At 42.5% G+C, this 14,401-nt stretch overlaps 1 protein-coding gene across 1 annotated transcript in view; it reads right to left on the minus strand.

Moving 5' to 3' along the window:
* The window catches only part of LOC310857855 (SITS-binding protein), a 38,131-nt gene extending 24,884 nt beyond the window's left edge, over positions 1-13,247 (minus strand). The window contains exons 1-2 of the mRNA XM_083763806.1: positions 12,087-13,247; positions 9,987-10,158 (exon numbers count right to left, since the gene is read on the minus strand). Of these exons, the coding sequence (XP_083619932.1) occupies positions 9,987-10,158; positions 12,087-12,557 (643 nt within the window). The 5' untranslated portion in view covers positions 12,558-13,247. The remainder of the gene's footprint in view (positions 1-9,986; positions 10,159-12,086) is intronic.
* Positions 13,248-14,401: the final 1,154 nt, after the last annotated feature.

A 14,401-nucleotide genomic window follows, 5' to 3' on the forward strand; every position in this document is an offset into this window, starting at 1 on the left:
TATTTTATTTTTTGAGACTTTATACTTCCCACTATGTCTCAGAGGCAATTATTGCACTACCAACAATAATATTTAGTGATATGGACTGATAGATGAAAGTATTTAGAAGGCATTTGTAGAATTGTCCTCAGGTCTTAATGGGTTAAGGGGAAAAAAGCTGGTTGTGTGTGTGTGTGTGTGGGGGGGGGGGGGGGGGGGGGGAACCATCTGCTGTGGACCAGATGGTTGTCTTACCTGTCATATTTAAACTGTTATTTATGACACCTGCACACTTACAGACCTGACCCGGGGCTATTTAAAAAAATGCATTCAAATAGTGGCCTCAGTGTGCACGCACGTGGATGTTATGTGCGCTGCAGGCATGTATTTCCTTAACAATGGAAACTTGGTTTCTGTGCCCAACCTCAAGAAATTGATGGCCGCAGACCCGAAGCATCCTGCCACGGTCGTAAATTTACAATCCTGCCACTTATTGAAAAATACTGGAATCACTGGAGAACTTTTCAACGCACATTTGTTCCTATCGGAGTATCGGCCAGTCAGTCACTCGTATTGACTGATTCATGATTATTATGATTGTTATTATTCTTTCCATTTCAAACATGCTGCACTCCATTGGCTGTTATAACTGACATACTGTATCTGGCACTGTAACTGTTTAACCACATGAACCCTTGTGGCCCAGCCGGCCCTAATGGCCAAAACTAGCAGATGAAAAAGCTCACAACGCGTCGCAATGTACCGCGTCCTGACTGTGCAATGCGGGGTGCGAATAGCAGATCCACAAGCTTGTGAGCTTGTAGATCTGTTATTTTCACTATAAACAGGGCTTATGTGGTACCGGGAACTCAGTTCTTTCTCCTTCCTAGAAATGTAGTGCCAGGGACGTAGCTGATCATTTGGTTGCCCTACTCGTAGGATATTTGTGCTGCCCTCCTCCCGACGAGAGCACTGCATTTCCTCATTCAGATCGGCTATTTTTGCCATTTGAGAGGACGCACACACAGCTGCTCCTTATAATGCGTCGGAGCCGCAGAAAAAGAAATATTATGAGGATCGGCTTGGCACTTTTTGTTGCCCCCCTCGGCGTGTTGCCCTACATGCAGTGCGTATTGCACGTATACGTAGCGACAGCACTGTGTAGTGCAGTCAAAAGGTACAATAATTTGTATATTTGTATTTTATTAATTTGCAGGGGTGCAATAATAATTTGTCTTTGACATGTAGTGCAGTGGAAATCATAATTACAGAGTGGAACAAAATGTGGCATTTTATCCTAATCATTAGTGAAGACCAAGTATATGAAGATAGATTGAAAAGTGGTGAAGTGGTCCTTTAAGTATTCAAAAATACCCATCAAAAAGTAGAATATTTTATGGAAAATGACAAGTTAGGCTACTGAAAATCTAACATTTTCCAGACATTTTCAAGAGCTACTACTTTCTTTCACTATAATGTATTTTTTCTTCCTGGAAATGTAGTGGAGTTAAAAGTAAAGGCACAGATACTCAAAAACAAGTAAATGTACTTTGTTACTAACGAACAACAAACCAAGCAACCGTCGGGGAGAGGTAAAGAATCTTTTCCTTGGGCTCCGCAAATGGAAAGATTGAGTCGGAGACAGAAATAAGGAAAGAGGGGGAGACAGATAAAGAGAAATAAAGAGCAAATTATGGTGAAGAGAGACAGATTAAGATGGACAGAAAAGGGGGGTGGGTAGATGGGAGAGACTACCTAGTCCTAAGGTTGTAGCCAGAAATTTGTGTGTGTGTGTGTGTGTGTGTGTGTGTGTGTGTGTGTGTGTGTGTGTGTGTGTGTGTGTGTGTGTGGGGGGAAAAATATCCTCACAAATATTGTAGAATTTGAATAGACATAGTTTGAGAAATTGTTGTAAAAAGGTTAAATAATGTTTCCTCCTCCGTGTCATCAGTGCCCATGCCCGAGGCAGGGTTGGCGAAAGGGCCTTTCTGTGTGGAGTTCGCATGTTCTCCCCGTGTCCCCTAGGGTAGGTATCCTCACAAAAAACATGCAGTAATCCTGGTCTCTAAACTACCTCCCCCTGGCCAGCCGGGGCGCCCGATGGAGGGGAAAGGAACTGGTTGAATTAAGGTGTTCCTTCCACGCGCTCCATGTCCAACCAGGGAAACTCCCCCCTGTCAGGTGTAAAATTGAGAAAGCATGAGTTTTAGTCCGTTGCTCTCCCCATGTCCCCCATATATGGGGACTACTGTAGGTTGGCGGAGGGTGTGTAGAGCCCAGTATCACATTAGATAATTGACACAGGGGTGAAAAATGGGTTACAAAATACTGGGATAAAAAAAAAGGTTAAATAATGATTTATTTACATTTAGGAAGAGATTCAGTTTGGGATAAGGGTCATTGCATTTAGAGGCTTAGGGGTTGAGGTTAGAGTTTTCCACATTTTATACTTTGTTAAGTGCTGATGTCACACACAGAAATATTGGCAATCTACAAATGTTGCCTTTGTGTTTGTATTTGTTGATGACTTATAGGCCTATTATTGTGTACATTTTGTATGCTACAGTATGTTGATGAATTGAATACATTGGGCCACCGTGTAAACAAGTCGCCAGGACATTTCTGACTAATAAAGTATTCAATCAATCAATGAGCTTGTAACTGTTGATGTTGATGTCCCCACAAGTATAGACTATACGGTACTAAGTGTGTGTGGATGTCCTACATTGTCCTCCCAAAGCAGCTGATCTCAGCTCTGATGCGTCTTCCACAATTAATTTCAACCCGCTAATCTCTTGACACTAGCTTTACAAATCGCTTGGCGGGTGGAAACCCGCCAGATGCATTTGGATGCATTTGGACCCATGTAAAAAAACTTAAATTGTTATACTTTTCAGGATTCAGCATCAAAAGTTGCAAATCTACAAGCTCAACATGATCTTCTTCTTCTGATGCTTTTGTGCGACGCTGTAGTGTGATCAAATAGGGTTACCAAAAAAACCACAAAATGTTAGAATATGGGAGATAGGAGGTTTCTGTCCAACACCAACAGCGATGAAAATCTAAAAGTAGTCAGACGGAGTAGATATCAACAGTTGGTGAATAAATGTCTTTCCTTGGACCCAGACGGAACATGAGACAGCTAGATGATCTCAATCGAATAGCTATCATCACACTATCACTTATTACAACAGCTCGCTATAAAAACAACCAAGGCCCAGGCTCTTTCCAAGCTCTTATTTGTAATGATGAGTTGGGGAAACTTCCAGGAGAGCCAAGTCATCTGTCTTAATACTACGAACCTTTGTATCTCCATATTTCAACTTAAAAAAAACGTTTTCTTGGACAGTACGTCATATACGTAAGCAATTGTTGTGAATTTAGCCGATCTACAAGCTCACAAGGCGCAGTTGATTCTCAACCATTTTAATTTCAAGGACCCCCAGTTTGACGTGCATATTAATCTACAGACCCCCATTTAATGGCATTTCTATCTCTGGGACTCCAATTTATGTTGTAAAATCTATCCCCTGGAACTCCCTTAAGGACCCCACTTTGTGAACCACTGTCATAGCGATGCCTTGTGAGCTTGTAGATCTGCTATTTTTGCTACGGGAATTTGAAGAAATCTGAAAGTGAAAGTGTTAAGTCTGTCTGTGGTTTCATGAATAGGCCTCCTGAACCAATGACAAGTATAAACAGGAGCTTGTGACTAAATAACAACTACTTTGGCTCCATTGGAACACATTGGTTTTTCTTTCCATTTCCTGAAAAGTAACCATTTGGGACATACAGGGTTTCCACGTCCGACGGTAACATTATTTAGGACGTATCAGCACGAAGACGTCTGAAGCCTATGATTTACACAATACCTGCAATACAAACCGAGCAATGGAAAATTGGGCTAATTATATTGGAGTAAAAGAGCTGGGGATGATGTCACTGTTTTTGCAGTTTTATAGACGTGAGCGCTGGATGTGTCTTACGAGCTCAGCTCTTTTTGGCTGTTGAGGTCAGAACCCCAGACGCAAAGATACAATCGCTGAACATGATTGACAACTGGAAAATATGGTTTCTGAAGAAACTGTATTTGTGTGTGGGCTCAATCTGTTGTGATAGGTATTCTATGTATGTGGGTTTGTATTTGGGGAGGGGGGAGGGCTGTGGACGGGTGTTCTGTGTATTTTGTGAAAAATTGAAAATAAAAACAGAATATTAAAAAAAAATCTGTTGTGATAGCTAAGAATATTGGTAGTGTTAAGATTGTTGTTATTGTTAAGTATTTGCAATTATACAGATGTGTGTTGTTAGAGTTGATAGTTTTAGGTAATGCTAGTGTATAATGTCAAGTATCGTTGTTAGTGTTAAGAGCGTTGATAGTGTTATTGATTGTTGAGTTTTCACCTTTCACCATACAGATAGTATTGTTAAGTATTAGTAGTGTTAAAAGTGTTATCATATAATTAAGCAATATTACACGAGAGGGTGTTCTTTATCGTCATTAATGCACGCCTGCGATGCGGGCAAGTTCCGAAATGCAGAGCAGAACTGAAGTGCATTAATGACGATAAAAAACACCCTTGAGTGTAATATTGCAATTAACAGTTAAAACTAAGATATTCGCTAAAAAAGTATAGTTTTTTTATGACAGATGTAGCCCATGGGGGCAGTCAGACAGATATTTCGTGAAGCCACTAAGGAAATCGGGACTTCCTGAAAGTTCATATAATGGCCTGTTGTGGCGCTGTCATTGGGCCCAAAAAAACCCATAGCTCCATAGAGGCCCATGTATTTGGGCCCAACTTCACCTAGACTGTATTACATTAATAAAAATGGACATGAATACTTTCTGCGTCCAGTCACTAGTTTAAAGTCTCATTTCTCATGTCATATTATTATTTTTGGAAAATGATGGTCCCATTTATTAAAACAATTACCATAAAGTCGCGTATGTTCTGAGGGGCGTGGCTACCGTTACAGTCTATGAACGGGAGCCACCCCCCGTTCAGTCAAAATAAAAACCAAAGAAGAGTAAGGGGGGAAGTCCCGCCTCGTTGTCTGGGCCAGCCAATGGCCAGCTGGGCCAAAACGGATCTAGAAATATGACGACTTACAATGCAAGGAATGACAGGCTTCATTTTACGTGCATGTTAGACCCGGGGAACGCTTTGTCCATATTTTTTACAGTCTATGATGTAGCCACTACGACCACAAATGTCCCAAGAAACTAGCTAGCCTAGCCACCGAGTCTGCTGCGCTCTGAGAGAACAGAGCAGGGGATTTCCTTGTTTTGATTAGGTGTTCCAATATTGTGGTTTAAGCACGGTTAGAAAGCTGTTTCAACCAATCAGATTGCTTGCTCGAAATGACCTGGCCCCAGATATAATGTGTACGTTTTGGACACAATCTGTAGGAGTAGTCACAAAAAGTGTGCTTTGAAGAAAATGCAGTTATTCCCGCCTTGGAGGAGTGAGTGGGGGGGCTTTAGGATTATTTAATGTGGGGATGTGGGTCTCAGCGATATCTAATCTGTTGCTTGTGTGGTTAAAGACAGGTGGGACTATGACAAGCTCCTCCAGTTGGCAACTTTCTCAAATGTCACTCTAACAGTGCACAGTACTGCTGCACAGCCTCTCTGCTTGCACACGTATGGCTACCATGCGGACATTTCTTGGTCACTCACTACAAGTGAAGAAGAGAGTCGTGACACGCTTTGATCTCACCGCACCGCAAGCTCTCTCTCTCTCTCTCTAACGACCCCCAGGAGTGCTATTAGTTAATATTTGTCACAAGCTCCTCATATCCCCTGTAACAGTTCACTCTGTACCATCCTGACTGTTGTACAGAGTGAATACGCTCTTAGATATCAATGATCAGTCATTCAGGGTTCTCCAGAGTAGTCATTGAAGACAAGGCTCATAGTCAGGTGCATGGCAGTGGTGAATGCTATAATTATAGTTATAGTGCTTGGTGTGGACGGCCCACGTCCGCAGCCACATACATATCAATTTGGGGGTCCTTGACATTGAAAATGTTTGAGAAACACGTCAGGCATCAAACTGTCATCTAATTGTTTTTGCCCTCTCTGCTGTCCAACAGCAGCTGAATGTAATGCCACCTCGCTGATGGTTGCTTGTAAGTTAAATTAAACTCTTCATAGCCGCTGTAAACCCCAGCCACTAACATTGATGTGGCACTACCTGCTAGACTATAGAGATAATATGTAGGCTCCAATGTCAGAACAGAACAAGGTTAAACATTGGTGTACGTAACTTATGTTTTTGTTAAAATAAGTGTTAAATAGCTCTATATTCTGATAACAATCATTGTTATAGTGTTTTGTTTAGTAACAGGGTAAACAAAAATATATATTTAGTCAGGTAAAATGAAAGAAATCTGAGAATAAATTCTTCACCAATAACTTTCTTCACACTGTGTTTGTAAAGGTGTCTAGTAACACATCTCACAAAATCAGTTTCTCTAGGGGAATCTGTGACAGCTGCTGAAAGTTGGGGTACCAACTCCCAACTTTCACCTATATATATACTACTAATAGCCTTAGTATAACCTAACACAAATGTTTAAGGTTATACTAATGCAGCCTTCATCAGTGATGAAGGCTGCATAGCCAAAACGTTTGTCCCTGTTCAAATATGAAATAAACGATTTGAACTGAAGTCTTGGTGTGTGCGATGTTTTGAACAAGTAGCGCACCTACAGTCAGAGCGCGGTGGTCACATGAGAAGTTTAAAACAAGACAACAACTTTAAAATGTGATAATTCAATTCATTTTAAAACACCTTTTGAATCGCAATACAAATTTACATTCCATTGTTTGGAATCTTTTTTTCTTAATGTTTTTAAACTTTAGGGTTCAGTGTGTGTCTGTGGACATGCAACATTCAAACAGGTGTTCTAACTTATAATTTGTAACTTCAAATTGTCTTTCTTTTCTATAGTAATTGTCATACTTTACTCCCTATGGGGGTGTCGAGTTACGTGCATTACAACCGTACACACACGCAGACACACGCAAACACACGCAGACACACACACACACACACACACACACACACACACACACACACACACACACACACACACACACACACACACACACACACACACACAGACACACACACACACACACACACACACACACACACACACACACACACACACACACACACACACACAGTAGTAGGATATCATTACATCTTTACGTTTTGGCCTATAATTCTTGAACCGTAGGTCATAAAATAAAAATGTCCCTTTCCCTGGATTCCTTGGATTATGATGCATCTCCTCATATAGGCATAGGAATAGGAACACACGTTTTGCTCCTCCTCCTACAGATTTTGTCCAAATCTCACAGAAACGGTACACATGATCTCTGGACCTATCCAATTTAAACACCTATCCAATTTAAACAACATAGCCAGTATCGTTCGTCCGTAAACGTCGTCCAAAAATGTCAAAATCACAAACGGAATTTCCAATCCATCCCAAATTGGTTTAATCAACACAGAGCCAAAAGCAATTCCATTTTCATCCAAATGCAAAAGGTTTAACCATTTGTTGCAGAATATTTTTTTGGAGGGGATAAATCCCCTAAATTACTCAAAATTACTTACACATGATCACAGGGTGACATGACATTGTAATTGGCTAGCAAAATGTGTGGGAGGGGCCTATATTGGCAATTGTGGCAAACACACTTCAAGAATTGCATCTTTCTAGTTTTCTTTTTTGTTCTCTGTAAAGCTAAACAGAGAAACAACGCTTTACAGGGTCCTGATTATTATTACTGTCCTCTCACAAGGTGGGAAGGGGATTTAAGTCATGCGACTCCCTTCGTTAAGCCTACCGATGATGTGTTACATAAGATACCAGTGTACCAGTGTGTGTGCATGCTCTTGTGCGGGTGCACATGCCTAATATGTGCACAGAGGACACAGCTAACAATGGTCAGTGAAATCATAAAAGCATGTTGTTTGGCCCACTTGATAATTATGGCCTTTCTGATGTCATGCAGCCCTCTCTGATCTCCACTTGTACAGCTGTCTGGGACAGAGCTTAGCACTTTAACCTTTTTGCTCCTCAGCTCTGCATAGACACACATACGCTCGCCTGCACGCACGTACACTCACACGGAGACACAGCAGGATACACAAATACCAGCACAGAATGCTTAACACATTGACAGACCAACACATGCACTCATAATGGTACACGTTGGAAGCGAATGAACGATAATGACAGATTTGAATGGGAATACTGCTTTGTCTTGAGCTGAGCTGCACAAACAGTGTTGGCCCACCAACACGGAGACTGGGGTTCGATTCCTGTGATTCCTCCACAGTGGCCGGGCGCTCCAAAGAACACACTATTGCTGTTTGTGGGTGCAAAGCCGGCAGGGCAGGGCTATCTCTGTTGCTACACTACAGGTTGTGCCTGTTCAGCAGGGGTGGGAGAGGAACTGGGAGGAATAGCGTGTTTTATTTATCTATTTATCTATTCTCCGCAGTATATACCAGTACTAGATACTTCAAATATTACCGGTGAAAGTTACCAAGTCACATTTGTACATTAAGTTAAGTTCAGTACTCGAGTAAATGTACTCAGTTACTGTCCCCCACGGCTCCTCAATGTCAAATGAAAAGAAGCAGCTGTATTGGAGGATACGTGCGTACGAGGTGTTGGGGAATTGGTAATTAATAGACATTGGGAAGAAACTGAAAAACGAAACAAAAAAACAGCTGATCAAATTACGCACGTTGCTGGCTTGGTAGCCCCAAGTCCCCCAGAGTTAATACAATATCCACTACCACAAACACATGTGCACACACACACAAACACACACACACACACACACATACACACACACACACACGCGCATACACACACTCAGCACAACACATGCTTCATCAGTCATGTTAACCATTTACATCCGCTGGTGGCTCTTAACTTGTGGCATCCCCAACCCCAAGCCCACCCCCTTCCGTACCCAGAATAAAATCCAACACGCTCAAAATAACCTGGGGCAGACATTAGAGTTAGCGGGGCTCTCGTCCCCGCTCCAGCAACCTGCCCTTTTAACCCATCTAGACCGTAGGACATGTGGAGCCGTCCTAGCTGTTCCAACCCATGGATTGCGAGGACGTATACACACATCCTAGCGCATTTTCATTGATATCAAACAAAATATTTTTTTTTCTTTTCTCCTTCTGCACCATACTCGTTGCTGTTCATGCTGCCGTTCACTTCCCTGTTTACCCACAGAAAGAAAGGCTCGTATCTCCTAATCTAGGGACTGGGAGCTCTCCGTGGTTTTGACCAGATAGATATACTAAGCTCTTCATTTCTGACTTCAACATGCCTCTCGTTTAAAATATGAACGCGAGGGATTATCGAGCGACTTTATCGTAATCATAGCGAGGTAATCAAGCAACATTATTTCTCCCATTTTTTGTACAGAACGGAAGAGGAGGGGGGGGGGGGGGGGGGGGGCTTTCAGAGTAAAAGCTGCCATATCTGCGCGGCACCCCGAGCTGTTATTTTGAAAGAAATCCCTGCGCTGATTGTGTTAATAGAAACAAAAGGCAATTACCCCCGGACCCCGGTATTCCTAAGAGTTAATTTAAGATGCTAAAGGTGGCCCTGTTTTTCCTTTGTAGTCTAATCTCTCAATTAATAAGCTCAGGAGACGGCAGACTGTATTGTGTTACACTCTATTTGTGGGGACAGCTCTCCCGTCCAGTAGTGCCGTTTTGCCAGAGAGTGGTTTCTGGTTCTGCTCTCCAACATCAACCGCATGCCTACAGTACATGGCAGTATACGTGAACACAACACCATCCATAGGGCTTCCCTCGTGCCCTGATATTCACTCTACGGCAGATCAAATTCCCCTAGCCACACTATGCTGCTAACCTTGCACCACTGAGGACTGTGGACTGCTTTAATAGTATATTAGAGTTCTGTATTTCTAAAATCATCTGTGTCTTTACCTGATGAGCCGAGAAAGTAGTGTTCGAGGGCAGAGCCAAAGCCGGACGGGTGTGTTCTCAGGTCACTGACAATGAAGGGCTGCATGGTGGTGTTCTGGTCGTTGATTGGCCAGCTTTGTCCATGGACGCTGGCACCGCCATACCATGACACATTGGCCATGGAGAAACAGTCCTGATGGGACACAAAACATCTCAAAACAAAAGCCTCATAACTGAATATTACACCTGCCCTCAAAATGTCTGTGCACGCCACTGGCCCCCAGCCTAATACAGATTTGGGGGTCCTTGACATGAAAATGTTTGAGAATCACTGACATAATTGCTATAGAACGTCGTGGTCTTTCATGACCCTTTCATGACGACGCCAGGCCCAGGAAATAATTCCCAATGCATCTTCCCCATAGACATTTCAAAAAGTATTTATTTAAAGACCTTTTAAGCGTCGTACGAAGCCAACTCGAGTCGTGAGAAATCATGACAACAAACACAATATTTTGGACCAAACAAATAATTACAAAGAAGAAAAACAACAAAAAAAGTGTTGTAACCTGCCGTTTTTTTCTTCTTTCTAATTATTTGTTCGGCCAAAAACATTGTATTTAAACGTCTTTAAATAAATACGTTTTGAAAAGTCTATGAGGGAAATTAACGGGGAATTATTTTCCGGGTCTCTCGAGGGAGCGGGACTGCGACGCTCTGTTGAGAGGGTAAGTAATGAAGAGAAAGATGGAATGAAGACTGGGGAGGAACAGTGTCAATGACGAGGATGAGATTGGTTGCATGAAGCAGGAAGAAATTAGAAAGCATGTTTTGCTCATTGCATGCACAATGCGCACACACGCACACACGCACGCACGTACGCACGCACGCACACACACACACACACACACACACACACACACACACACACACACACACACACACACACACACACACACAGTATCTGTAGGACTTTTTGGGAAAAGTGCAACAACCCAAACATCGAATTACACTTGAGTATTAATCAGAAAGGGAAAAAAAGCTCACCAGAAAGCTATTGCATATAATAATAATAATACTGACATTTGGGTAAATTGGATTTGATTTATTTGTGTTGTTTTCGTATTTGAATTACCAATGACATTGCAATGTAAAAAGTACAGTAGCTAAGTTAGACTTTCTTAGAAAGCAGTGCACATGCAAGAAGGGATAAAATTACACATTTCCGAGTGTAACTGTCTCTTGCCCCCAACACGTTTTCCACGCATGACTGAGGAATGGTTGCACATTGCCAGAGACTGGTCTATAAGTTCTTTATTTCATGATTCATCTATAGGCTACTGTATCTGTATAACAGGAGCAGGTGCCAAGCAGTCATCAGGATTTGGGCTTTTCTGTGTCCAGTCACGCCACATGACGCAGGGTGTTATGCCCAGGAATGTTCCAATAGGGACAGATTAACCTTTCAGCTATACATTAAGCCTGGGAAAAGTACTTTTGTGCATTTAAGAAAGGAAAAAAGGACAAGCCATGTTTTCAGGTGAATCATTTGTCTATTAGTCTAGGCAGGCGTGTGCACTTGAGCCAAATTTGGTAATGTGTCACACATGCAAAAGGTTTTTTTTTTTTAATTTGACATAATTTGAAAAAATGCACATTTGTTTGTTTTACAACTTGTGACGCTTGTAATTCGATCAGCCTCAAATTAATATTTGCCATGCCACATCTGAACATTCATTTTGTTCTGCAAGGTTGACATAGCCTAGGCTACATGATTTGTGTCATTGAAATGTTTTTTTTTTCTTTTCTTTATAATATCTTATTTTCTTATATCCGACCGATCTACAAGCTACAAACACATCTGCTAGTTTCAAATAGGACGGATGTAGGGTTAAAGTGGTTTACATAGATTTTTGATGTGACACATTTTATTGGGGACCGCCGGGTCCCTGGAACGGAACCCCCGGGCCTCAACCTATAGCCATGAATGCCCCACTTTGAAAAACACTGATTTATGGGCTGGCACAACGGAACGGTGCACCCTGACATACGACTCTCCATGCAGTGTGGCGCATGCATGGGAGAGAGGGGCCCCACCGCCGCAGAGACAGACAGCCCTACCTTGAGCTCCACATGACAGTGCACCGGCGTCCAGCTCATGCTGTAGCACTCCGTCTCCGTCTCCTCGTCCGCGTCCAGCGAGATCTTCACCTCCGCCACCGAGTCCCACGTGTAGCAGAACTCGGTCTTGTTCAGCCAGCACAGGTTCCGGACGAACGGGACCTCGACGTCGGCGTCCCCCACGTTCCCGACGTCGATCTCCACATAGGTCTTGTCCTCCGCCAGTGTCTGTATGACCAGGGACTGGGTCCTTCTCTCCCAGATCAGTCCGCTAAACGTCCCCTTGAGGATCCAGTTCTTGTTGGGCTGGTCAACCACTTGCCAGTATATGATCCCAATGGTCATTACAAAGAAGACGGCGACCCCGAGACAGGCTATAGCTCCCTTCCAAGTTTCGTTCATCTCCTTCAGTCCCGTGTCCCACGTTACCTCTGGGATGGGGCTGGGGTTCCTATTTCGTGCGTGAGGCATGTTGTTTTGAGAGGGTGAGGTGAGTGAGCAATGAGTCAAACACAAAAAACGTTGAAGAAATCTCTTTGGGTTAAAAACCTATGATGGTGTCTCATCTTGTCATCGTGTTTTGCAAGAGGCTAAAGTAAAATAGCCTTAATTTTATCCTTACTGAACCGTCTAACCGCTGTTTTTGCGCAATTTTGGAAGTAACAAAGACCTGTCATGTGCAGAAAACTGTCCAAAAAAAAAGTATAATTCCCAACGGAGAGAAAAGTATCAATGAATATTTGACTTACCACATGCTGTTGCTGCTTTAAAAAGTGTTGGGTTTGTAATTGCATTGGCCGCTGAGCACTGAGCAGCCCAAAGCCGGGTTTGGCAGCATATGCCTACGAATAGCTCCTAAGACGCTGACTTGCTTGCCCTGCACTTTTTGTCCGGCTCTGACGTAACACTGGAGACCGTTTCTTCAGAAAGGTAGAGAGAGAGAGAGACGAGAGACTCGTGATTAGGAGCCGGTGGGTTTGGCAGAGTCCCGCATGCAGGGCAGGCAGCCGCCGCGCTGAGGCGAGAGGGCCACATGCAGACAGCGGGGAGGGAGTGACCCATGGCTCGGCTCCCTCCCGTGCGCCCTGCGCGCATCCAGACGAACGTGGCTCGCCATGCAGGTTCATTCATCGCTGCATTGTCTGTGGTGCTTTCTGCAGCTGTAACGTGACATCCTGATTGAGTGTTGTTTTGAGTGCTTCTCAACCTGTGGGTCGGCACCCACAGGGGGGTCCCCACATGATGATGATGATGATGATTATTATTATCTTCAAAAAAATATGAACATTTAAGGAATTTTTAAGACCCTTTTCATATCTAAAAAATAACAAAAAAAGGAAAAGAAGAAATAAAATACTGCAATGGATCAAAAGTAATAAACAAACTATACTATAAAAACTGGTCAAATTGTCAAATAATTATAAGAGGCTACATTTGTGAAAATAGCTGATCTACAGTTGTGAGCTTGTAGATCTGCTATTTTCACAATATATATGTGGAACTGAGTCAAAACTGAATCTAAATTGAATGGCCTAACTCTTACTGTACTCAGTACTGTAGCCTACATTTCAACCCCCCTCCTTTATCAAGGAGGATTGTCCCAGTTCAAATATGATTATTTTGGGAGGTCACAGCCTGAAAAGGTTGAGAACCATGTAGAGTTCAAATTTAACTCTCAGACCCCCTTTTCACCGGTTGGTTCCCAATGGGAACCGGTTCAGTTCTTTTTGGTTCTTAGTCCATGAGCCAGAGCTCCAAAATTGGTGGGAAAAACTAGACCTATATTAAATTGTTTATAGGATCAATACAAGTAAATTAATACATGATAACCCTTCCACAGTAGTAGCTTTTTCATATTTTCTATTATTTCGCATATTTTCCTACATAATGCCTAATTTGCATACTCAAAAATGTTAAATGTGTAATACAATAAATCATTGTATTCATGTAAGTAATCAATTGGGGAAGTGATAACAATCTAATGGGTATGGTTTTTCCCACTCAATTTATAATTAATGGTCCAATTTTGGAGCTCTGGCTCATGGACTAAGAACCAAAAAGAACTGAACCGGTGGAAAAAGGGGCTCAGAGGGTGTACAAAATGGAACCAAATGGAGTGTTAATCAGGATTCGTGTGACATGAGCATGTGCGGGTGTAAATGTATAACTCGTCTTATGTTTAGTCACAATATACAATATACAAAGCCGCAAAAAGTTCCAAAATGTTATCAATAGGCCTCACAATTGCTCTGCAGAGAAAAGACATGGAAATAACACCCTAGAGCGCACGTATTTTGATCGTCAGTGACGATTTT

This window comes from Protomyctophum parallelum (assembly GCF_964188405.1).
Source record: "Protomyctophum parallelum genome assembly, chromosome: 4".
Taxonomy (NCBI): Eukaryota; Metazoa; Chordata; class Actinopteri; order Myctophiformes; family Myctophidae; genus Protomyctophum; species Protomyctophum parallelum.